Below are 27,328 nucleotides of genomic sequence, written 5' to 3' on the forward strand. Positions count from 1 at the left end.
CTACTGAGTGACTACAAAGAAGTTTTGTGGAAGATATGCTCTGTAACTTAATAGTTACTTATTATTCTGGAAAAGTTATCTTCAGTATAAGTTCATTTTAATTGAATTATAAATTCTTATTGACTAGGGATATGTAATTGGAGTACTTATTTAGAAGGAATTTTATAAAATTTTGCCCAAACTTAATTATGCAAACAAATAATTTATTCAAGAAATGGTTATTGATCACCTATTACATGACAGACACCAGGCAGAATACTGGGAATATAGCCATGAACACAGCAGAGATGCTTTCTGCTCTGATTGTTTCTACAATTTATTTGGCAAGAGGGAGATGAAAATTACTGGGCAGTTATGACGTCGTGCAGTACAATATGATGATAAATATATAAATTGTTATGGAGACTAACCTTAGGGAAAGAACCTAATCCAGATTTGGATGTTCCTAGAAAAAGCTTGAATTACAAATCTGCTTCATTATCTATTGAAAGCTGTGATTCGACCTCTTTTCCCATAAAAACATACATGGTTGGACCTTCTTTTCCATAAAAATATACATGTACATAAAATTTTACAATCAGTTTTGGGTGGTTTGTAGTCCTTTGAAGCCTACTTTGGATTTCCCAGCATGGAACCTATGATGACTAAATGATTTTTAGTTTCCCTTTTACTTCTGAAGTTTTAAATATTTCTCTTTTTTTGAATGTATATAGAGTTTATTTTAAAAATAAATAATGTTAATTTTTTCAGTATTTTAGCAGAATGGGCTTCTGTAATGACAAAAGCTGTGTTTTTCATTTATCACTACTATGTAATATGTTGATAAATATTGTGAACTGATTCTACAAAGTATAGTGCTTTATTCTACAGAGAAATAGAAACAAAGATTAAATGCTTGATTGCTAAATACAAGTACTGTTCTAATTTTTACCCCAAAGTTCATGTAGTTTATTTTATTTTGCTTCATCTTCCTGACTCATAAGTTTATGTGCAATAGTATTGGAGAAAAGTCTAGTTATCCAAAGATAATCTGGAAAATATTTAAGACAGTATTGGGTATTATTCTCTGTAGATTATGATGCATTGGAAGGCAGAATGAAAATTTTATAATCTTGTAATCATCTTGAGTTCAAGGAATGGTTTACCTTTATTTTCAACTTTTTTTTGTTTGAAACTCAAAGGATAAAATATTCATTATTAAAAAAGTATATAACATATTTAAAAGACTTTGAGATAGTCTATCTTCATTTTGCTCAAACATCTTTTATACCAGTATTTTTTTAAGAACCCATACGTTTTTAAAGAGTGTTTATTTTTCATGTAAAATATGAATATATTTGAACCTTGGTATCTTGCAGGCTTGATATAAAAAAGATTGTTACTTTAAAATTTAGGGATATAGTGTTGTTACTTGCTCTTTCTCATGGTGAAGATTTATGTAGAAACTCAGTATTCACCACTGTGAATTGAATCATTTAACCATTCAGAGTTTAATAGCTACAGCTTTTATGATTTTGTTGATAAGATGCTGCCTTGGGATTCCACTTAAGAGATTTATTATTGGAAGTATCAAAAGGTGTTTAACATTGTCTTTGATCCTGATATAATCTCTCATAACTTAATTTTCAAAATATTATAAGAAAACATCCACATTGCATGTTCTCAGATGAAGGCAAAACAATAGACTCTGCTATTTGATGAAATTAGTACTACTATGGAGTTTATTGATGTGCAAGCTTCTCTGATAAAAGCAACACAAAGGTCATTGTAGTGAAACTACAGCTTAGTAGAAGATCTGAATTTCTGTAAGAATTGAGGCATATTAAAATATTGGACTTGTTCCGATTTTTAGCTGGATATATGGACTTAGTTGCTTTTTCAGTAGACTTATTTTACTACTCTAAATTATTATATGTGATTATTAGGATGCAGACTTTTGGCGTTCCTGTCCCAGCTAGTATCCAAGAAGACAAGGGTTTGATCCCTGGTCTTGCTCAGTGGGTTAAGGATCCGGCATTGCTGTGAGCTCTGGTGTAGGTTGCAGACGCAGCTAGGATTCCTTGTTGCCTTGGCTGTGGTGTAGGCTGGCAGCTAAAGCTCTGATTCGACCCCTAGCCTGACAACTTCCATATGCTGCAGGTGTAGCCCTAAAAAGAAAAAAATAAAATGATACAAGCTTTTTAAATGAACTGTAAGCTAAGTTATCTATTAAATATTTTTGGTAAGGTTAATAATAATGTACAGGCCTGTATAATTACATCTATTTTTTTTTTGGCTTTTTTCTAGGGCCACACCTGAGCCATATGGAATTTCCCAGGCTCTAGGAGTCAAATTGGAGCTGCTATGCCACAACCACAGCAACGTGGGATCTGAGCTTTGTCTGCAACCTACACCACAGTTCATGGCAATGGCGGATCCTTAACCCACTGAGCGAGGCCAGGGATCAAACCTGCATGGATGCTAGTTGGAATCGTTTCTGCTGAGCCACAACAGGAACTCCTGTATCTATTTTTAAAGTAGTTAAAATACTTAAAAAACAGCAAGAATGAATAGGAAATGAAATATATTTATGTATATTACCTTATATATATTTGAAGTATTAGGTTTTTTGCTGTTTTTATTTTTTGATGTTCATGTTGTCTTATCTTTTGTAGGAACCTCAAGTCCTTTAGATATGATTCTATGAGTGGTCATTGATAGTTTTCTTATTTTGTGTAATGATTGGATATTTATATTATACATTTTCTGCCCCAGACTTGTAATGCTGTTTCTCTAAGGAGTCCTGGTTTCTTTTAGTAGGAAGTGGTATTTAAAAATTACAGCCTAGGTACGAGAGGTGTTTCCTGCTACTGGATTCGTTATGATCCCTAGGCCTTTTCGGTGGACAGAGTTAGAAAATAATTTTCCCTTTTTAAAGAAAAAAAATATGAGCTTGTATTGATAGTTCCAATTTAAATTCAGGACTGTAGAGTTTTTACTTGAGTTTTTACTGCAGTTTCACATATGTAATACCTTTGAAACAGGCTGAAAACTGTGGTTCCTAATGACGCCAACATAATTACTCATTGGTTTTAGCCAAGAGTATGCATAGGACACTGTCAGAACTAGCAATGCTGCTACTGCAGATATGTAGGATTTCTTTCTCTTCCTTTTCCCCGAGATGAACAGCTAAAGTACTATGTTTTAAAGTCACTTGAAATAATTCCTATTTGTGTAGATTGGCCAGCAGTTTGATACATACATAGTTAATTTGTTTCACTTGCTTTTGATATTTGAAGATTGACTTAAAAAATGTAATGTTGTTTTACAACTATGTTAAGTAGGTTCATGGTTCCAAAGTCAAATCTATGAAACAAAAAGTATTCAGAGAAATTTAACTTCTATCTTGGTCCCTCTTTTCCCTGCTTACTTACTCCTGTAAGTCACCATTTTAAAAAGTTTTAGTTTATATTTATTTATCCATCTCTCTACCCCTTATCTTAGATAAGTATAATGTACGTGCTTTTTTACCACTTTGCTGTTTTTACCTTGCAGCAAATCCTGTAGCTTATACTAAAGTATGCATTCTTAATGGGGATTATCACCCCCGAGGGGGAAAAATTAATTCTAAAGGTTGAAAAAAAATCTTGGATTTTGCAATGGTTTGTCGCCCTCCAAAGGACCACAGTACATAAATGGATACACATTGTGTGTGTGTGTGTGTGTGTGTATACATACATATATATATATATATATATATATATAAACATACACTGTATGTTTTTAAGTGTATTTTTAAGACAGATTCTGAGAAGTGAGATTCCTAGGTCAAAGGCTAATTGCCTATGTAATTTTGCTAGACATGACCAAATTCCCCTTATGGCAGTATTTTAGTTTGTAATTGTGAATATGTTCTAAATTAGTTAGAACTAAATTGTGAGATGTTGGCAGCATTTATGAGAACTTTATTAATTTTCTAATTAGCTATAAGAAATATAATTTTCATACTTAAAAATACAAATTTATATGTTATTGCACTTATCATAGTTTTTCAAAATAAAAACTATGCTACTTAACATCTGTTGTTTGTAAAAGAAGAATGATTAATCTGCCTAAAAGATCACATGGTTTAAACTTTTTTTAATGTGCTATATCTGATCTTAGTAAGGACATTTGCTGAAATTAAGGATTTGTTTTCAAGTAAATGTATAAAATTTTTAAATTTTTTTAATTATAAATGTTTTAAGATAAATTTCACTTAATTTTTGAAATCCTTTGGGCCTAGATTACTTAGGTTTCTCCAACTCATTGTTTTTATGAAGCTATTCGATTGCACAGCAAAAAATCCCTTTGTATATGAAGGCATTCATCCTTAGTTCCCTGCAGAGCAGGGACCAACTACATGGGACCATTGTTATCTTTTGGACAGCATGCGCTTTTTGTAAGAAAAAGACTCCAGATCCCTTTAGCAATACTTGCCTTTACCACTCCCAAACTCTGCCCAAATTAGAGTCCTTCTCACTTTAACCCTAGCTAGAATCTGCAGATATTAAAGAGGTAGATTTAAAAGGAACATTATAGGGAGTTCTCTTATGGCACAGTGGGTTAAGGATCCAGAGTTGTCACTGCAAGTGGTCAGGTTGCTGCTGTGGTGCTGGTTTGATCCCTGGTTTGGCCATGCTGTGGGCGTGGCCAAAAAATAAGTAAATAAATACAAGAAACATTATATTTTATGAGAAAAAGTGCGATGGTTAGAGTGTAGCTCAGTGTTTTTATATTTTTGGCCTTTTGTGTTCTAATGTTTGTGTTCCAATGACTTTTGGTTTAATGGCCTGAGGGATATTGGCCAATAACTCAGATTGATTATGACAGAGATTGAATTGAGTTAGTCTCCCCCTATAGTCCTTCAGATATTTATGTGTACCCAGAGCAAGGTCTAGCACATAGTAGATGCTTGTATTTATTGAGTAAATGAATGGCTGGTGAGCTACTGACATTTATATTCAGTAAGTGATTAATGAGGAAAGGACTTAGACTCTCAATATTTTGTCTGTGAAAATTAGACTAAACACCAGTCATGACGTTTCTAGAGCCAGATTTCCTGTAGCATATTCAGCTGTTTGGAGGTTAAGATAGAAAGAGAAAAATAGAGTTGGAAAGATGACATGAAGCTATCATAGCTGTTTTTGTTAAGTTAAAGGACTCCATTTTACTAAAATATCACCTTGTTGCACAAGTACTGACAGCTGGAAAAAGTTTTACTGACTAGTTCCCTCGGTCATGATTAAATTTGGGTTTTTAATAAATGTCATAGGTAACATTTTCCTCTTCCTTTTGTAGGCATTTGGGATCACAGCTTTGTGAATTAGAAAAACTGATAGATAAAATGATGATTGCAGAATTTTCTACTTACTCTCACAGTGACTTAAATAGACCATTGGAAGATGACTGTCAAATTTTAGAAGAGGTATGTCTTTTGAACTATGGAATGAAATTGATATCACCTAGTGTTATTTCATAATAGCCTTAGTTTAGGAAACATTCTTCCCAGGTTACAGTGAGCAAAATTATCTTCAATTTTAAGCTCTGTGAGAGACCTATGAAATCCTTCACTAACTATGTGACTTTAGGAAGCACTGTAATTGCTCATTATCCTGTGAAATTAGAGAATAATTTTATAGCTTATTAGAAATTGGAGTTGGAAGTTCCCATTGTGGTGCAGCAGAAACGAATCGACTAGGAACCATGAGGTTGCGGGTTCGATCCCAGGCCTCGCTTACTGGGTTAAGGATCCAGCGTTGCCCTGAGCTGTGGTGTAGGTTGCAGACGCAGCTCGGATCTGGCATTGCTGTGGCTGTGGCGTAGGCTAGTGGCCACAGCTCCAATTAGACTCCTACCCTGGGAACCGCCATATGCCACGAGGTGCAGATCTAAAAAGGACAAAAGACAAAAAAAAAAGAAAGAAAAATTGAAGTTAAAAAGAGGCCTTTATATAGTTTACAACCCAAATTCCAAGTACAGATATAGGATATAGTGTAAATTAACATATACCCATGTATATGCATGTACTGGAATCATTATTATATGTTAACTTATTCTTTATGTTAACTTATTCATTATTATATGTTAACTTATTCTTTATTCACATTCATTAAGCACCTATTATGAATATGTTTTATGAATATTCATACACAGATATATTGTATTTGGTAACTTATATGGTAACTTCTCAATATTCATTCCTGCCAAGAACTAAAATCCAAGAAGCTCTGATAGCAGCTTAAGTAGTTAAAGAGATTTTTAAAAGTATTAGCTGTTAATTCCCCACAAATAGTCCAGGTCATGTTCCAGTCTTTCGACCACTAATTTTTTTTTTTTTTTCTTGTCGACCACTAATTTAAAAGCAGAGGGCTTGGAGTTCCCATCGTGGCTCTGCAGTTAAAGAACCTGACTAGTATCCATGAAAACACTGGTTCGATCCCTGGCCTCACGCAGTGGGTTAAGGATCCTGCATTGCTGTGGCTCTGGTGCAGGCTCGAAGCTGCAGCTCCAATTTGGACCCCTAGCCAGGGAACCTCCATATGTCATGGGTATGGCCCTAAAGAGATAATAAAAAAATTAAAATAAAAAATTAAAATAAAAAGCACAGGGCTTATGGAGTATCATTGGCCATCAGGGTTGGAGAAGAATACTTTCTAGTTACTTACTGAAACTAGGCCAAAATATACTCATATTGTTTTGCCCCCAACCCGGCATCATTTGATCCACTATGGTAGAATAGGATTTACCTGTTTTAGGATAATGACTCTATAGTCTGATGACAAGATTGCTATGGAAGGGGATCTTGTCAGCTTCTAAAAAATACTACATGCAGAATAGAGATTTGAGGATCGTGCAGTAAAACCCTTGGTGTTGATTATTTCTACCTCTAAGTGAGATTATATTTAAAGTGTGACATTGTAGACTCTTCTTTTATTTTAATAGGAAAGACTGGTATCTCTTGTATTTGGACTTTTAAAACAAAGAAAACTTAATTTTTTAGAAATATATAGTGAAGAAATGATTATTACAGCAAAGAATATCATTAAACAGGTAATTATACTTTTTTATTTGATATATTTTGGTCTAGACTCTTTTGTGAAGTTTATTTTTTCATGATCCTAGTAATAATATATGCAGTATCATAGTACTGTTTTCTCATTTATTTAAAATATAGATAAAATATAAAAAAGTAGAAGAAAGAAAAACATAGCCCTACCAGTCAAAGGGTTATCACTTATGAATATTTCTAAATGTAAGGGTATTACTTCTGTTTTTCAGTGGTGTTATCATATGTTGTATATAATTTTGAATTGTTCATATATTTCAGCTTGAATCATAATGTAAGCATTTTCTTATATAAGCATTCAGAAACGTCACTTTTAATGATTGTATAAAGCTCCATCAACAGTATGTTAGTTAAACGTGTTAGTTTCCTATATAGTTAAATATTTAGGTTGTTTTTAGTTTGATACTATAAAGATCACTGTGACAAGCATCTTTGGTATAAAGTTGTATTTGTGTGATTTTTCATTTTTAGGACTATTTTTCTTAAACCGATTCATAGAAGTGGAACAATGGTCAGAGAGTGAGAAGTATTTTTAAATTGTTTGATACATAGAGCTGAGTTGCTTTTGTCTTCTTTTTTTTGTTTGTTTTTTAGGGCCACACCTGTGGCAAATGGAAGTTCCCAGGCTAGGGGTTGAATTGGAGCTGCACCGTAGCCACAGCAACACTGGATCCCAGCCACATGTGTGACCTACACCACAGCTCGTGGTACACTGGATCCTTAACTCACTGAATATGGTCAGGGATCAAACCTGCATCCTCCTGGATACTAGTCAGGTTTGTAAGCTGCTGAGCCACAATGGGAACTCCTAAATTGCTTTCTATAAAGATTTTACTGGAGTTCCTGCTGTTGCCCAGTGAGTTAAGGCTCTGAAGTTGTCTCTATGGTGCCTCGGTTTGCTGCTGAGCCTCAGGCTCCATCCCCAGACAGCACAGTGGGTTAAGGATTCAGTGTTGCCATAGGTGTGACATAGGTTGCAGTTGTGGCTTTGATTCAATCCCTGTCTGGGGAATTTCCATATGCCACCCCTTGCCAGGTGGCTGAAAAAGAAAAAAAAAAAAAGATTTTTACCAATAGTGTGTGCTTTCACCAGCAGTAGGTAAATGGTCTTCTTCCTACTCTGGTCTCTAAGAAATTATAGTTGTAAACTAAAATCTATTTGATTCTTTTAGTCTAACCTGATTTTTGTTTTGACTTTTCCCACTCAGCTAAACCTCATTCTCTGAACTTTAGTTTTTCTGTATATGAAAATGAACAATTTCAAATGTATTTATTAGGCTTAACTGATCATTATCATTAGTTTGAATTACATTTCTTAGTTTTTAATGTTTAAATAAAATAAGCAAGGAAAAGATTACAATCATCCTGTCTTTTACCTCTCAAACTCTAACACACTGTGTTTTAAAATTATTATAACTGCTTTTAAAAATTACTGGTAACTAGCACTAAAAATACACATTATGACTCAGCAATTCTACTTCTAGGTAATTTATCCAGTGGAAATTCATACCAAAGACAGTACAAGATTTTTTTTTCTTAATAAAAAACTGAAAAAAAAACAAAAAACAAATCTTACATCAGTAGGAAAAAAAATAGAATTGTAGTATATTTATGTCATTGAATACTATACAGCAATGAGAATGAATATATTACATGGAACAACATGGATATTCACATAAATCATGCAGAGCCAAAGAAACCAGATATAAAGGAGTATGCACTGTATGATTCCACTTATATACAATTCAAACACAGGCAAAATTGGTCTGTGGTATTAAAACTCAGGATAGTAATATCTTTTGGGAGGGAGTAGTAAACAGGAGGAGAGCAGGACAGGGACTTTATTGGCAGTTCAATTTCATAATCGGAGTTCTGGTTAAATAGGTGTACTGTATTTGTAAAAAGTATTGAGCTATAAACATAATTTGTGTATTTTTTGTATGTATATTATACTTTTAAATATTTTTTTTAAATTTCCATGTTTTAATTCCTAGACTTCTCAATATGAGCTTTTTTTTTTAAACTTTAAACTGTTGCATGTGTTGCAAGGAAGCGTTAACCACCAAAGAATTCTCTTGGAATTTTAATATGAGGCTTATACATTGTTCCTTTGTATTATAGTTCTGGGGAGGAGGGTGGGGGTTGTGTGCCTGTGTGTGTGTAAAGTGATCATCACAGTCAGTAAGGCCCTTTTTAATGTACAAATGAACCTGTAGTATTTATAATTCTAGAGGCATTAATCAAAATTTTTTTCCTTAAATTTTTCAGTGTGTGATTAATAAAGTTTCACAAATAGAAGAAATAGACACAGATGTTGTTGTGAAGTAAGTATAAATATTAAGTTGGGGTTATCAGTCAGGATAAAGATGACATTAGAATAACCTTAGGATTTAGTTAAGGAATTATTTAGTAAGATGTGGTCAGAGTGTAGGAAAATCATAAGTGCTAGTGTAGTAAGTTTAAGGGACAGGGAAAGAGAACATTTAATAGAATTCAGAAGGAGAAAAATACGTAGTAGTTGAAAAAAAGTCTTGTAGTAGTTGAAGTGATTTTCAGTGGAGGGAGGCAGTCATCCTGAGGCAACCCCTCAGGGAGGGGGATGGAACTATCAATCAGAATTTCTCTTCTTTTCAGTATCTTATAAGGGTTTCTCATTGGCCAAGCCCATCTGATCAGCCTCCCAGGGCAGAGAGAGGGTGGAGAGGATTCAGTGTAGATAACGGAAAGTGGAAGTTGAAGAGGAATAGTGGTGTTAAATTTAAATTATTTAGCTATATAATTAAATCCCACTTGGCTTTGAGAAGTTTGAGTACATTATTTTGAATTGCCCATGCCTGTAATTTTTTGTTTTTCTCTTGAAATTGCTGTTCATTATTTTGAGAATAGTGATAAATATTTTATGACTATGAATTTCTTATTCTTATAGATATCTAAATTTTATTTACTGGCTTAAGATGTGAATAGTAACATGGACACCTATGAAACTTCTCAGGGCCAAACTCATAGAATGAGGATTATAAAGTTTTTGTTTCCATACTATTACTTAGTGAAAGCTCATTTCAGAATTAGTTGAAACAATCCTAATAGTGCAGGGATCACTGGTAGTTGGAAAAATTAAGTTATTGGAACTCTGCTGAAAGCCCTAGATACATGGAGAGTCTGTTATTTTTAATTTTTTTCTTTCCTAGAGAATTTTCTCAGCAAGTAGAGAACATCTGATATCTCAAGTATTTAGGAGTATCTTTTGAGAATAAATTCCTAGGTGTAGCAGCACTAATTCAATATTTAGAGTAATAAGTCATTGTAGTACTCTAAAATATCTTTTTTGGGATTCTACTTAGGAAGTTGTTGATTAATGTCAGCTATAAAAATATTGGCTATACTATTATGTATTATACTTAATTTTTATTATGTATATAATATATACTAGATATATATGTTACCATCTCCACATTTAACCAAAATTAGTTTATTTCTCCATGATTTTTCGTTGAATAGTCATGAGGTATGTTCACTTGGAATTACTACATGATAAGATTCATAAGTAAGTATACTTGACTAGTCTTAAGAGATGTTTAAAGAAGAAGTTGTTTAGTGGTTGACTTCTCCATCTCAATTTTACTCTTTTAATGAGGTATCTAAGTTAAATTGCATTGTATTTTTTGTTACTAGATAGTATTTAGTATAGTTTCCTCCAATTTGTAGATAACACCATTTTGGCCAAAGATAGTCATTATTTTTGTTTGAATTTTTTCCCTTAGGCTTGCAGATCAGATGAGAATGTTGAATTTTCCTCAGTGGTTTGATCTGCTAAAGGATATTTTCTCCAAGTTTACAATTTTCCTACAGAGAGTTAAGGTAAGCTTATGTGATTATCCATTTGTCCAGAATATCCCTAAAATTAATATATGTAGTAAAACATAGGATAAAATTTGACTAAAACAAAATTTCTTTGTTTTTGCAATTTTTCTAAAGGGGCTTGGCTTTAAATAAGATTTGAGGTCTTCAGAATAGTTTGGTACCTTTTTATAATTTTGGATGATTTGTTTTATTAGAAAGAAATATAAAATTTATTTGGCATTAAATATTCTATAATAATATTGCCTTTGTGATTTGTGATGCTTGAATCTCTAGATTACCAAGAAGTACAATATTGTGAAACACTCAAATATCTGTTCCAAACCAGTTTATTTTTCTTGAAATTTAATACTGATATAATGGTTTTAATAACACATAGTTTAATTTGCTCTGCCAGTGTTCTTTTTTTTTTTTTTTTGCTTTTTAGGGCTGCACCTGCAGCATATGGAGGTTCCCAGGCTAGGATTCGAATTGGAGCTGCAGCCACTGGCCTACACAACAGCCACAGCAACGCGGGATCCAAGCCACATCTGTACCCTATGCCATGGTCTTGGCAACACCAGATCCTTAACCCACTGAGTGAGGCCAGGGATCAAACCCGCATCCTCTTGGATCCTAGCTGGATTCATTAGCCACTGAACATGAAGGGAACTCCCTAATGTTCTTTATTGCAGGTTTTTATTCTATTTTTCAATCTAGGATCCAGTCATGTGTCATGCATTATGTGTAATTACTTTGTGTCTCTGGTCAAAACACTTAATTTTAAGCCAGTGATTATAAGGAAAAGAACACATGCCACACACCATTTTTCAGAAATAAAGATGTCACAGACTCTAATGCATGTTGGTTGGGATTACCAACATGTTATAACTGTGTTTTAATAAGACAGTCATTAGGAATTACTGAGTGTAATAGACTGTTTGTGAAATTCGGTATTCTTAAATTATCAGGTATCAATATTGTATTGATGACCTAGTTAACATCTCTGGCATCTCCTGAGTTTCTTGTTAAAAATGATCTCATACTTATCTGTGATATGACTTCCTATTGACATTAGGGTGATGCTCTAAGTCACATGTATGATAAGCTTATCAGTCAGAATGAGGAAAGTTTTATAAAATGTGATTCACTGAACTTAGTTTATATACTCCTACCAAAATGTTGGTTCTGCAAACTTTATCTATAGATTGTACAGTAACTAGGCCGTGCTTTCACTTTTTATTCTATTCCCATCATGACCTCATCACATACATACATCACATACATGTCTGGATATACAGAACTCCTACATTGCATAGTTAGAATTGGCCAACTTTTTGCCAGAGATTTTTTTAAGTAGCTGTTTTGCTTTTTAGTAAATTTGGTACTATTTTTACTTAGTTTTACAGTTAAACTAAGCCAAGTTATTATTTGATGTGTATACAGTATGGGAAGACTGATTTGTCATAATTATAGCTTCTCATTTTCACATTTAGCCCACTTCAACTAATACTGTAGGAAAACACCTTTGAGGATGGTGTATAACCTTTGAATATTGTACTTTTAAAAAAACAAAATTGTGATTCTGTGAGGGTATGATTTCACTGAAAACTAATGTTAATTACAAGCTGTTCATTTTTAATGAAGAATTTTTGAATAACTACAAATTGGAAAGAACTCAAATGTCTCACAGACGAGGAATGGTAAAATAGGTCATGCTTGCTATATTCATTATCATGGAACATCATGCAACTATTTTTAGTGATTGAAGAAAATGATGCATTATAATGTTAATTGAAAAAGCAAGACAGAGACCTACTTATATGGTATCATCTTAGCTATGGTAAAAAGATTTTTTACCTCTTCAACTCTGTAGACCAAAGTTCTCTTGTTTTTTGGGTTTTCTTGTTTGTTTGTTTGTTTTTTGGCAACTTCTCTTTTGGTGGTCATATTTAGGTGATAGGATTATGTATAGTTTAAATTTGTTATTCTTTCTTCTCTATTCTTCCTAAATCTTCTACAAAAAGAAGTATTATTTTTTTGAAAAATTAAACTATATAGTTGATTTGCAATGTTGTGCTAGTTTCTGGTGTACAGCAAAAGTGATTCAGCTATATATATTATTTTTTTCTTTTTCATATTCTTTTCCATTATGGTTTATTAGAAGATATTGAGTATAGTACCTTATGTTATACAGTAGGACCCTATTGTTTATTTCTTTTAGATATAGTAGTTTGTATCTGCTAATTCCAAATTCCTAATTTATCCCTCCTCCATCCCCTTTCCCCTTTGCTAACTGTAAGTTTGTTCTATATGTGTCATTCTGTTTCTTTTTTGTACATTAGTTCATTTGTATCTTATTTTAGATTCCACATATAAGTGATATCATGTGATATGTGTCCTCACTTCACTTAGTATGATAATCTCTAGATTCATCTATATAGTTGCAAGTGACATTATTTCATTCCTTTTTTGTGGCTGAGTAATATTCCACAATATTCCATTGAAATGGATGGGCAATTCTTTATCCATCCAACTGTTGATGGACATTTTTTGAATATTGTTTACTATGTTATAGGAATAAACAGTTTTTTTTTGTCTTTTTGTCTTTTTGTCTTTTCTAGGGCCACACCCGTGGCACATGGAGGTTCCCAGGCTAGGGGTCTAATTGGAGCTCTAGCTGCTGGCCTGCGCCAGAGTCATAGCAACACAGTATCTGAGCCACGTCTGTGACCTACACTACAGCTCACAGCAACGTCGGATCCTTAACCCACTGGTTGAGGCTAGGGATTGAACCCACAACCTCATGGTTCCCAGTTGGATTCGTTAACCACTGAGCCACGACGGGAACTCCAGGAATAAACAGTTTGATGATTTTATTTAATTTACTGGATTTTTATTTACTATTTTACATTTTTGTATTTTTTCCTCAAAGACAAAGTATATTCTTTATATCATTTTAGTTTGAAGTAAATCATATTTTCTCAAAGAAATTAAAACTTAAAATTTCTGCAAGAGCATTTCAATAATAGTTTTAGTGTAAACAGAAAAAATTAAAGGTTAGGAGCTTTAAAATTTCATATTTCAATGAATATTAATAACTTCTGTACATATTGATGTTAATTGTTTTTTTTTAATATTTTTATTATGGTAAAATACTCCTGACATAAAATTTATATCAACTATTTTTAATTGTACAGTTTAATGGCATCAAGTACATTCATATTGTGATGCTCTCAACACCATTCATTTTCTTTATCTTATAAAACTGAAACTTTATGCTTCTTAAGCAGTAACTTCCCATTCCCTCTTTTCTCCAGCCCCTGGACACACTGTTCTTTCTGCCTTTGTGAATTACACTCCTATAAGTGTAATTATACTGTATTTGTCCTTTTGTGATTGGTTTATTTCATTTGCACACTTTCCTCAAAGTTCATTCATCTTATATAGCATATGTCAGAATTTTATTCTTTCATAAGGCTGAATAATATTCCATTACATGTATATTCTATATTTTGTTCATCCACTCATCTGTCAGTGAAAACCTGGGTAGTTTCTACCTTCTGGCTACTGTGAATAATACTTCTATGAACATAGGTGTACAAATATCTCTTAACTATCCTCAGTTCTTTTTGGTATATATTCATAGAATTGCTGGATCATGTGGTAATTCTGTTTTTAATTTTTTGAGGAACCTTTGTATTATTTTCCTTAACAACTGTACTGTTTTACATTCCCACCAATAGTGCACAAGGGTTCAAATTTCTTCACATTCTAACACTTGTTATTTTCTGTCTTTTTTATGATAGCAACCATCCTAACAGGTATAAGGCAGTGGTAGCTCATTTTGGTTTTAATGTATACTTTTCTTTTTTTTTTTCTTTCTTTTCTTTTCTTTGTGTGTGTGTGTGTGTGTGTGTGTGTGTGTGTGTGTGTGTGTGTGTGTGTGTGTATGTGTCTTTTTAGGGCCACACCTGTAGCATATGAAAGTTCCCAGGCTGAGGGTTGAATTGGAGCTGCAGCTGCCAGCCTACACCACAGCCACAGCAACATGTTATCTGAGCCACGTCTGCCACTTACACCACAGCTCACAGCAACACTGGATCCTTAACCCACTGAGTGAGGCCAGGGATTGAACCCATTTCCTCATGCATACTATTCTGGTTTGTTACCTCTGAGCCACAACGGGAACTCCAGGGTACATTTTTCTAGTGATTAGTGATGTTGAGCATCTTTTCATGGCTTATTGGCTATTTGTATATCTTCTTTACAGAAATATCTTCTTTGCCCATTTTTTAACCAGATTTTTTTTGGTTGATGTTGAGTTGTAGGATTTCTTTATATACTCTGGCATTTAACCCCTTATTGGATATATGATTCACAAATAATTTCTCCCATTGCCTTTTTACTCTGTTGATTGTGCTCTATGATACATAATTTTTAATTTTGATGTGGTTTATTTAACTATATTTTCTTTTGCCTGTGCTTTTTGTGTCATAACCAAGAAGTCATTGCCAAATCCAATGTCATGAAGCTTTTCCCTTGTGTTTTCTTCTAAGAGTTTTATAGTTCTAAGTTTTGAGTTAATATTTGTGTGTGTTGTAAAATAAGGATCCATCTGCATTCTTTTGTGTGTGGATACCCAGTTTTACCAGAACCATTTTTTAAAGAATGTTATTTCCCCATTGAATGGTCTTGTACCCTTGTCTAAAATTAGTTGAGCATACATGTGAGGATTTATTTCTGGCTCTCCATTCTATCTATATATCTATGTTTATGCCCATACCATCTGTTTTGATTATTGTATTTTTCTAGTAGGTGTTGAAGTAAAAAAGTATGATGCTTTCAACTTTGTTTTTCTTTACTGTAAATTGTATTTTGAATTTTTATTAGAATTCTTGTTTATTGTTTATACCCCATAGCTTAAAAAAGAAAATAGTCCTTAAAAGCAGCTTGTTTTCTTTTCAAGAAATTTTTAGCTCTTAAATATTCATTTTGTTGTGTGGACAGATAATTCTGGTTTCTCATTTTAGAGACTTATCAATATGGTTACCAGATTATTTCATTCACTGTTTTCAAGACTGGAGAAATATATTTGTTTTTTAGCTGTTCTGGTCTTTTTAAAACATGAATGTAACTATAAACTGCTGCAATAGGTAAACTCAGAAAGTAAATCATGTACCTACTGTTGAATCCATTATACATTGTAAAATCTTCTGGCATCCTTAAACAGGAATGGCTCTGGACTTAAAAAAAATTATCAGCAAAGTACTGTAGGTATGGGGAAAACAGTTTAGAAGAATCCCTAAAATAACACCTGGTACACTGTGTAAAGAAAATTTATTGTACTAGCTAGTATGTTGTCAGTTAAAAGTTAAAAAGAAATGTATTGGCTCGGGGAACTTAACATAGTCCAAAATGAGGATAGACTTCACTTATGTGGTGTGGTCTTGGTTTTCTCACTTAGTTTTTCTGCTTTAATCCACTTCTACCTCCTGTTGGCTTCATGTTTCGAGTAATTAACCTAATTTTAGCAAAGTGGCTATTTATCACAGTTTCAGATCTTCCACATTTGTATACTGTACACTGGTATCAAGATTTTTTTCTTCTTCAGTTATCAAATGAAAGTCCTTGGTTTTCCTCCGTTGGGCTAATTTAGGTCACATACTCAGTCACTGTGATCAGGAAGATGCCATGCACTGCATGGTTTGGGTCTAGATTTTCTTCTCATCTCTTAACTAATCATGTGGTAAGGAGATTGGGAATATACTTTGTGGCTATTCAGGACTGAAGCTGGAAGGTGGACTCAGTTTTGCATAGCTGTATTCCTGTGGTGGAGGTGCAGAATAGTTGTGGGGGAAAGAAAGACAGTGTCCACCATGTCCGCCAGAGATCATAACCATTTTTCATATATATTAAAAAAAATTTAAAGTATGAGATAAGAAGAAAAGCAAAACAGGTGGGGAAGTAGCATATCAAAGATTTAGACAGTAGTGAAGATTAAAAGCATCATTAGTGGAATATAGCAGGGAGCAAGTTTGTGACAATAAAGAAGTTACTGATCAATGGAGAGAGAAAATGCATAGTATCCATAGATACTTGAAGGCACAGAATCTCTGCTGTATACTGTATGGTCTGTTGCATCACTTAGAGTGCTTTTAGTTCCAGATAATAGGAAGTACAGTCAGAGTGTTTTAAACAATTAAGTGCTTTAAACAATTATTAGCTCATATAATTGAAAAATATCCAGATGTAGGTCAGCATTTAGGTGACTGATAGGTTAATGGTGTTATCAACACTTGTGTTGTTTTCTCTTTCTCTCAGTCTGTTTGCTGTGTATCTTCTTTAGCTTTAAGCTCAGGTGGTTCCATATGCTGATTGGACTAGCTTAGACCCTTACCCTATCTTTGGAGACTTAAAGATGGAGTCAGCTTCCCTAGAACCATGTAGATCCAGAAACAGAAATCAAGAGTTTTGAGAAAGGGGCAACAAATTATGAAAGTGCAACCATGAAGTTAAAGTATGCAGTCCCTTCTTTCTTAGTAGTACAAAAGACATTGATTTACATAAATTTACTCTTAATTCATCTAGCTTTCAGTATTTATTAAGTGCCTCCTATGTGTCCAGTACTTACTATTGACAATAGGATATTGTATCTTTCAGAGCTAACATTGTAGTGGAAGAAGACCTAGATTTAAAAAAGAAGAAATAGTGATAACTGTTTTTTTTTGTTTTGTTTTGTTTTTGTTTTTGTTTTTAACTGGGTAATGGGATAAAGTTGGTGTGAGGAGTCAGAGGAGGCCTCTTTGAGGAAATGGCTTGCACAAGAACCTGAGTGATGAGAAGGGAACACACCAAGGTAAAGGGCATTCTAGGCAGAGGAAGCAACAAAGGCACCGAGATGGGAACAGTGGAATTTAGAATAGAAAGAGAACCAGTCTGACTGGTGTGAGGGGCCACCTCATGCCAGTCAGAATGGCCATTATTAACAAGTCAATAAATAACAAATGCTGGAGAGGGTGTGGAGAAAAGGGTACCCTCCTACACTGTTGGTGGGAATGTAAACTGGTATAACCACATGGAAAACAGTATGGAGGTACCTCAGAAAACTAAATATAGAACTACCATATGACATAGCAATTTCACTCTTGGTCATATATCTGGACAAAACTTTCCTTGAAAAAGATACATGCACCCCCGTATGTGCATTGCAGCACTATTCACAATAGTCATGACATGGAAACAACCTAAATGTCCATCGACCGATGAATGGATTAAGAAGATGTGGGATGTATACACAATGGAATGCTACTCAGCCATAAAAAAGAACAAAATAATGCCATTTGCAGCAACATGGAACTGGAGACTCTCATATGAAGTAAAGTCAGTCAGAATGAGAAAGAAAAATACCATATGATATCACCTACATCTGGAATCTAATACATGTCACAAATGAACCTTTCCACAGAAAAGAAACTCATGAACTTGGAGAACAGATTTGTAGTTGCCAAGGGGGAGGGGGAGGGAGTGGGATGGACTGGGAGTTTGAGGGTTAATAAGTGCAAACTAGCGTTTGTCGTGGATAAGCAGTGAGATCCTGCTGTGTAGCACAGGGAACTATATCTAGTCACTTGTGATGGAATATGATGAAGGATAGTGTGAGAAAAAGAATGTGTGTTATGACTGGGTCACTTTGCTATACAGTAGAAATTAATAGAACACTGTAAACCAACTAAAATGTAAAAATTAAAAAATGAATACTTATCACAAAATTTTAAAAAAAAGAGAACTAAGATGTCTGGAGAGCAGTGAATGGATGAGGAAAGGTGTGAGATGGGGAGAGAGATTTATGGATATAAGGATTGGCATGGTCAGGAACATGGATTTTTTTGTTCTTTTAAGTAAGCACATCAATGAGTATTATCCTCTCAAAGACAAGTTATGTTTAGTGTAACCTATTTAAGAGGTTAAAGAAATATGAAATGTCTTTTAGGGAGATTTCCATTTAAAAATTAATTAAAATAAGAAACCTAAGCCTTAGGGAACCCACTTCTCTTAAGCAGTTCTTTTTCACAAGTACTTTTACTGTGTAATAAAAAAATAGGTAGAAATTCTGATATGCATGACCTTGACTCATTTGTAAGATGTTCAAAAGTACACAGATTTCACTTTTGGGAACTTTAGGTACAAAATATTACAAATCATTTAAAAAATGTATCCTGTTTTCTTATAGGCAACATTAAATATCATTCACAGTGTTGTTCTCTCAGTTCTTGACAAAAACCAAAGGACTAGAGAATTGGAGGAGATTTCACAACAGAAGAATGCTGCAAAAGACAATTCACTGGATACAGAGGTGGCTTATTTAATCCATGAGGGCATGTTTATAAGTGATGCATTCAGTGAGAGTGAATTAACACCTATAGCAATTGACACTACCTCTCAAAGAAATGCATCTCCAAATAGTGAGCCCTGCAGCAGTGATTCAGTATCTGAACCAGAATGTACTACTGATTCTTCATCCAGCAAAGAGCAGACATCATCATCTGCTACTCCAGGAGGTGTGGATATTATGTGAGTACGGTGATTGCTGCCAAATTAACAGGATTTTGAGTTATTTTTATTAATGGTTTCAATTAGATTGATTATTCACTTTATTGAAAAACCATGTAAACTTTGTTCTTGGAATTTAATTTGACAAAAATAAATTAATTTCCTGAAACATGTATCTTTTTGAAAATGTAGGGAAGGTAAGGAGGCAAGCATTGGAAGTATGAGAATTGTAGAATCTTAAGGCTGGAAATGAACCATTTAATTAAGTGCCCTGAATTTGGAGTATTTAAAGTCATTAGTGGCAAAACCTGTCTTGGAACTTTGGTCAGTATTACCTTGGTTATGTTTCTTTCTTGGACTTTGTCACCATTGTATTTAGTATATTGTGAGGATTTGTTTGATTTACAATTTTTAGTTTTTCAAAGACAGGAGTTTCCAAGTAGATCACACTATCTTTTTAAATATTACCTTTTTAAACTTTTGAAATAATTTCAAATTTATAGAGAAGTTGCCAGAATAGCGCAGAAAACTCTCATATATCCTTCACCTTGGTTCCCCAGTTAATAGTTTACCACATTGCCCTCTTTTTCCCTTCTTTTCTTTCTCTTTTTCTCTCTTCTTCTTGGTCTCTCATGTTAGTTTTTTTTTTTTTTCTCAGACGCTTGTCAATAGATTGCAGACTTGATGGCCTAAATAGTTCAGTGTATATTTCCCAATTACAATAACACTCTCTTAAGTGACTGTAATGTACCAATTAAAATCAAGAAGACATTGATAGTTACTACCATCTAATCCCCAGACCCTCTTCAGAATTCACCAAATGTCCCAGTAATCTTCTGAATAGAAAGAACAAAAGCAAAACAAAACCAGTAAAATATTTCTGGCTGAAGAACATAGTTTATATTTAGTTATTATTAAGAATAATAAAAACTCAGTACTTTTGTTCATTTTTATGTTAATCAGCTTATGGCCTAGGAGGTTATGAAGGCTGCAGTTATAACCATTTCCCCTCCTTACCAAAGAAAATAAATAAAACAAACCCTCAACTATGTATTAGTAAAATATTTTTTTCTCTGTTCAGGCTTATATTTTCACACTTACTGGTTAGAGTACAGTCTAAAACAATTGCTAAAAGAGATTAAAAACAGGGAGTTCCCATTGTGGCTCAGCAGGTTAAGGACCCAGCATTGTCTCTGGAAGATGCAGGTTTGATCCCTGTCCTCATTCAGTGGATTAAACACCTGGCATTGTGGCAAGCTGCGATATAGTTCATAGGTGCAGCTTGGATCCAGTGTTGCTATGGCTGTGCATAGGCCTGCAGCTGCAGCTCTGATTCAACCCCTAGCCTGGGAACTTCCATATGCTGCCAGGTGGGGTCATAAAAAGAAAAAAAAAAAAATCTCTAGCTTAAACAATACAAAATTTTGTTTCTCTCCTGTGACAATTCAGAGGTAGAAGGTCCAGAGCTGAGAAGGTAGCTCTACCATCTCATTGTGTAGCTTCCATCTGTGTCTTAGGCAGCTGTTCCAGCTTCTATCATCTCATTTCCATCTGTAGCAACAGAAAGGAAAGGACAAAGCCTGATACTCTCTTTATTTATTTTTTTGAATTGTGCTGGTCACATGTGGACGTTTCTGGACCACTGACTGAACCCATGCCACAGTTGTAACCAGAGCCACAGCAGTGACAACACTGAATCCTTAACCTGCTGAGCCATGAAGGAATGTCTCTCCTTACTTTTTTGCTTTAACTTTTTAATTGGAATATAATGCGCATATAGGGAAGTGTACCAGTTATAACTATTTAGCTCAATTAATTATAACAAAATGAACATACTGATGTATCACTACTCAGGTTAAGAAATAGAACATTACAGGAGTTCCCATTGTAGCTCAGTAGGTTAAGGCTCCTACGTTGTGCCTGTGAGGAGGTGGGTTGTTCTGTCCCTGGCCTGGCTCAGTGGGGATTTGCCACAAGCTGCACTGTAGGTCACAGCTGCAGCTCCTATTGGACCCCCGGCCTGGAAATCGCCATATGCTGTGGGTGTGGCCCTAAAAAGAAAAAAAAGACATGGAACATTATCAGCTCTCTAGAAATCCCTCCCGTGCCACTATGCCTTCACTTTTTCCTAAAGGAAACCACTAAAACTATTGGCTTTTCTAGCTTTTAAACTTTATGTAAATGGAACCGTAGATGGAATCATGTTCTTTGTCTCTAATTTATTTTTCAACATTATGTTTGTGATATTTTTCTAAGTTGTTACATGCAGCAGTAGTTTATTTTTATTTGTGTGTAAATGTTCCTCTTTCTGCCTTCACTGCAGTGTATTTATTCATGCTGCTGTTGATGAAATCTGGATTTGTTTCACTTTGATTGTTGAGAACATTCTCGTAGATGAATGGTGTACATGTCATTAGCAGTTCTGTTGAATAAATACCTAGGAATGAATAAGTATGTGAATGGTCAATTTAACCAATGCCAAACCATTTCCCAAAGAGATTGTACTCTCCTTTACCTCCTGTCAGCTGTGTAGATGGGTTCCTATCACCACGTCTTCCTTCACTCTTGGTTTTGTCCATCATGTTAGCCATTTTGGTGGGTATATCACAGGTATAAAAGTTTGAATTTTTGTTTCCCTGATGATTGGTAAGGAGCACTTTTCATATATTCATTGGCTGTTTGGATATCCTCTTCTGTGATGTGCCTATCAAGCCCTTTGCCCACTTCTCTTTTAGTTGTTTTGCTTTATGAGAGTTGTTTATGTAGTCTCAGCACAGCCCTTTGTCAGTGTCCATACTGCCAGTGTCTTCTCCCTCTCTCTGTGTTGATTTTCATTCTCTTATTGGTGTCTTTGGTGAACACAAGTTCTTAATTTTAATACAATGCTATGATTCATTCTTTCCTTTCATGGTTGTGCTTTGTTATGTGTCCTATTTAAGAAATCTTTCCCTACCCTAAGACCTTGATGATGTTCTCTTATGTTTTCTTCTAGAAGCTTTGTTGCTATCTCTTTCACATTTATATTTTATTTCACAATCCATATGGAATTAACTTTTGTGTGAGGTTGTTTTCTTTTTTCCTGTGTGGATATCTTTTTGACTTTACAGCATTTATTGAAAAGACTGTCTTACCCAAAGCTAGTGTGCCACTGTTGCCTTAAATTATTCATGTTTGTGTGAGTCTATTTCTAGACTATGTTTTGTTTACTTGTCTGTCTTTGCAGCAATGCAGCAATGCCATTAAGTAAAATTGTATTAGTTATGATAGCTTTTTAGTCTTAATATCTGATAGAGTAATTTTTTCTGCCTTTTTTTCTTCTTCCAAGATGCTTTGTACATGTTGCAAATACATATAAATTTGAGATTTGTTCTCTGTGGCTTTCACATAAATTTGTTCATATTTTATCCTTTCTTTTTAGGAGCACAATCCAGAATTTGCACTCCTACATCCTAGTAGCTAGAATGGTATCACATGACTATATCTAGCTGGAAGAGGGGCTTGAGAAATCGTTTATAGCTTATTGGCTATTTGATAGCAAAAACTATTACTGTGGTGGAAGAGAGAAAAGATATTAAAGCTAGAAATCTGCCATACCATTTGAGATTCCTTTAAATTAAATGAAGTCTCATAGTATTTTTTAAACTTTATTGGAATATAGTTGACTTAAAAAGCTGTGTTAATTTCAGGTGTACAGCAAAGTAAATTAGTTTTACATATACATATATCCAGTCCTTTTCAGATTCTTTTCCCATATAAGTTACTACACAGTAGTAAGTAAATTTCCCTGTACTATGTATATAGTAGGTCCCTGTTACCTGTCTATTTTATATATAGTGGTATATATAAATCCAAACTCTGTAATTTATATGTACCCCCTACACATTTCCCCTTTGGAAAACCTAAGTTTGGTTTCAAAATCTTTGAGCTCATTTCTGTTTAATAAGTTCTGTCATATCATTTCTATTATAGTCCATATATTAGTGATCTCATATGATATTTGTCTTTCTCTCTCTGACTTACTTCACTTAATATGGTAATTTATAGGTCCACCCATATTTCTACAAATGGCCTTATTATTTCATGGTTTTTTTATGCCTGATTAATATTACATTGATTTTATATATTATTTATATATGCATATATGTCACATCTTCTTTATCCAGTCCTCTGTTGATGGACATTTTGGTTGCTCTCATGTCTTGGCTTTTGTAAATAGTGCTGGAGAGAACATTGGGGTGCATGTGTCTTTCTGAATTATGGTTTTATCTGGATATATGCCCAGGACTGGGATTGCTAGATCATACGATAGTTTTATATTTAGCTTTTTAAGGAGCCTCCATACTGTTCTCCACATGGTTACACCAACTTACATTCCCTCCAGCAGTATAGGAGGGTTTCCGTTTATCCACACCTTCTCTAGCATTTGTTGTTTATAGACTTTTTGATAATGGCCATTCTGACTGGTGTGAGGTGATAGCTCATTATAGTTTTTATTTGCATTTCTCTAACAATTAGTGATGTTGAGCACTTTTCATGTGCTTTTTGGCCGTCTGATAGTCTCTTTTGGAGAAATGTCTATGTAGATCTTCTGCCCATTTTTTCATTGGGTTGCTTGGGGGTTTTTTTGTGTTTTTTGTGTTTTTTTTTTTTTTTTTGCCATTTTTAGGGCTGCTCCCGCGGCATATGGAGGTTCCCAGGCTAGGGGTCTAATCGGAGCTGTAGCCACTGGCCTATGCCAGAGCCACAGCAACATGGGATCCAAGCCACGTCTGCAACCTACACCACAGCTCATGGCAACGCCAGATCCTTAACCCACTGAGCAAGGCCAGGGATCGAACCTGCAACCTCATGGTTCATAGTTGGATTCGTTAACCATTGAGCCACAGTGGGAACTCCTGGGTTGCTTGTTTTTTGATATTGAACTGTACGAGTTGTTGGTATTTTTTGAAGATAAATTCCTTGTTGGTCATTTCATTTGCAAAGATTTTTTTCCCCCATTTTGTGGATTGTCTTTGTTTTCTTAATGGTTTCCTTTGCTATGCAAAAACTTTGAAGTTTAATTAGGTCTCATTTGTTTTTGTTTTTATTTTCATTACTCTAGGAGATGGATCAAAAAAAGATATTGCTGTGATTTATGTCAAAGAGTGTTCTGTCTATGTTTTCCACTAGGAGTTTTATAGTATCTGGTCTAACATTTAGATCTTTAATACATTTTGAGTTTATTTTTGTATGTAATGTTAGAGTAGTCTAATTTCATTCTTTTACATGTAGCTGTCCAGTTTTCCCAGCACCATTTAGTGAAGAGACTGTCTTTTCTCCATTCTATATTCTTGTCTCCTTTGTTATAAATTAATTGACCATACGTGCATTGGTTTATTTCTGGGCTGTCCGTGTGGTTCCAGTGATCTATATTTCTATTTTTGTGCCAGACCAAACTGTTTTGATTACTGTAGCTTTGTAGTGTTGTCTGAATTCAGGGAGCCTAGTTCCTCTAGCTCCATTTATCTGTCTCACAATTGCTTTGGCTATTCAGGGTCTTTTGTCTTTCCATACAAATTAAAAAATTTTTTGTTTAGTTCTGTGAGAAATGCCATTGGTAATTTGATAGGGATTGCATTGAAACTACAGATTGCCTTAGATAGTAGAGTCATTTTGACAATGTTGATTCTTCTAATCCAAGAACATGGTATATCTTACCATCTCTTTGTGTGGGTGTGGCCCTAAAAGATAGATAGATACAGATAGATAGATGATAGATAGATAAAATTTTATTTCAATTGTCAATTTGAAATTTAAGCAAACAGTTTTGTGGAGCTTGTACTGAAGTAGCACTTGGACTGTTTATATAGAAATATCAGAGTTAGAGGAAGCTTAGATTAGAAATAGAATTAAACTAATTCTGGGCTCTAGTCATTGGGCAGGTCACTTAAACTTTCAAGATTCAGTATCATCTATAAAATAGAAATTTATTTATCTGCTTCAGTGTGAGAGCTAAGCAAGATAATGTTTCTTAGAGTACTTTAAGAATATCAATTCCTCTATTATTTTAAAGCACTAATAAATAAATTTAGTGACTTTAAAGAATAACAGGTAATAACTTCATTTAATACCAGCACCCAGTTAGAGTAGTGGTTTGCCTCAATTAATATACATCAGACCCTCTTTGTAAATACCATTCAAAGTTATTTTAATTCAACTGAAAAGGAGAAAAATTATGCTTAACTTGGTTCATGGTAACCCTTAACTGAATTGTCGGTACAGAATCAGTAGTTTATATACATGCCCTAGGGAAGTTGTGTTAAAAAAAAAAAAGTCTTATATATTTATTCCTCAAAACTGGAAAAAATGTATTACATCTTATAAATACTTTTATTTAATTGTAACTGCCTTGAGGGCAATGACCTGTTGTATTCCCTCCAGTGCCTAGCAGTTAAAACACAGTAAATGCTCAGGAAATCTTAGTTCAGTTGAACTATTAATAGTCATTCATAATTATCAGTAAAAAGAGGGCCTTTTTGTTCTTTCTGTTCCTTTCCTCTTCCTTTTACTGTGTTGTCCTAGGCACCTGTATGAAACCTGCCACAGCTACCACCTTGTACTTAATGAGAATTTTTTTTTTTTGGCTGTAGTTTTTGCAGAATTTCCAGTCAGAGTCTGAACTAAGTATTAAAAATACTACAGCACAGAGAGAAATTATTCTTATATAAGATTAGGGTAAAATATATTTGTATTATTTGGGAGTTCCCATCATGGCTCAGCGGAAATGAATCCAATTAATGTCCATGAGGATGCAAATTTAATCCCTGGCCATGCTCACTGGGTTAAGGATCTGGCATTGCTGTGAGCTGTGGTGTAGGTTACAGACGCGGGTTGGATCCCACGTTGCTGTGGTTGTGGCACAGGTCAACAGCTGTAGCTCTCATTTGACCACTAACCCGGGAACTTCCATATGCCGCAAGTGTGGCCCTAAAAAGCAAATGTTTATGTGTGTGTATGTATGTGTATGTATGTATTTATGTATGTATATATGTATATATATTTGTATTATATGAGCTTGTGTATGTGGTGCTCCACCACAAAAATAAAAGTATGTGATACATCACAGCATTTCCCCTCAACTGTGAATTTTATAGGTTTTTGTTTTTTACTGGTATGTCTCCTTTGGAAAACAATGTGTTCACAAGTTTACATGACAATTTCTTTTTATCATTTTCAGGGTCAATGAAGACATGAAATTAACTGACTTAGAGCTAGGAAAGCTGGCAAATAATATCCAGGAGTTATTATATAGTGCCTCAGATATATGCCATGATCGAGCTGTCAAATTTCTCATGTCAAGAGCAAAGGTTAGTTGTTTTGATAAACTTTAGATATTTTTTACATAGACTAATTTTTTTGGAGATCTAGACCCTATCCTTGCTTGTGTTCCTGTGTTCCACATAATGCTTATTATGTTTTTAACACTTACTAAGATACTGGTATATTCTGTTAGGGAGATGTCAAAATGTAAATTAAACAAATAAATCCACATAAAAGAAATAGGAAAACTTAAGCATGCTTTACAAATAAATGATTAAAATAGTTATATTGATACATATATCAATACCTTAATAATTTAAAAATAACATGCAGTTTTGTATACATTTGTGTAACTAGTCAAATAATTTATTAATAAGTTTAGTTATACTCCAGTATTTTGAAAATTATATAGTATGACCTGACTTTATTTGAGCTAGTGTATTATAAAAGGGTCAGAATGAAATTTAGACATCTTAATCTTTCAATGTTCAATCTTTTGGACTAAAATATTGGGAAATTACATTAAAAATTATTTTAAAATAATTTTTAGGA

The 27,328-nt window shown here is 34.1% G+C and overlaps 1 protein-coding gene across 5 annotated transcripts in view; it reads left to right on the forward strand.

Moving 5' to 3' along the window:
* Positions 1–27,328, forward strand: part of VPS54 (VPS54 subunit of GARP complex) — a 116,388-nt gene that overhangs the window by 58,439 nt on the left and 30,621 nt on the right. For all 5 annotated transcript variants that reach the window (XM_047781944.1, XM_047781943.1, XM_047781942.1 and 2 more), the window contains 6 exons: positions 5,320–5,446; positions 6,964–7,071; positions 9,356–9,411; positions 10,849–10,945; positions 19,158–19,498; positions 26,694–26,823. In XM_047781944.1, the coding sequence (XP_047637900.1) occupies positions 5,320–5,446; positions 6,964–7,071; positions 9,356–9,411; positions 10,849–10,945; positions 19,158–19,498; positions 26,694–26,823 (859 nt within the window). The remainder of the gene's footprint in view (positions 1–5,319; positions 5,447–6,963; positions 7,072–9,355; positions 9,412–10,848; positions 10,946–19,157; positions 19,499–26,693; positions 26,824–27,328) is intronic.

The sequence above is a fragment of the Phacochoerus africanus genome, chromosome 5 (genome assembly GCF_016906955.1).
Source record: "Phacochoerus africanus isolate WHEZ1 chromosome 5, ROS_Pafr_v1, whole genome shotgun sequence".
Taxonomy (NCBI): domain Eukaryota; kingdom Metazoa; phylum Chordata; class Mammalia; order Artiodactyla; family Suidae; genus Phacochoerus; species Phacochoerus africanus.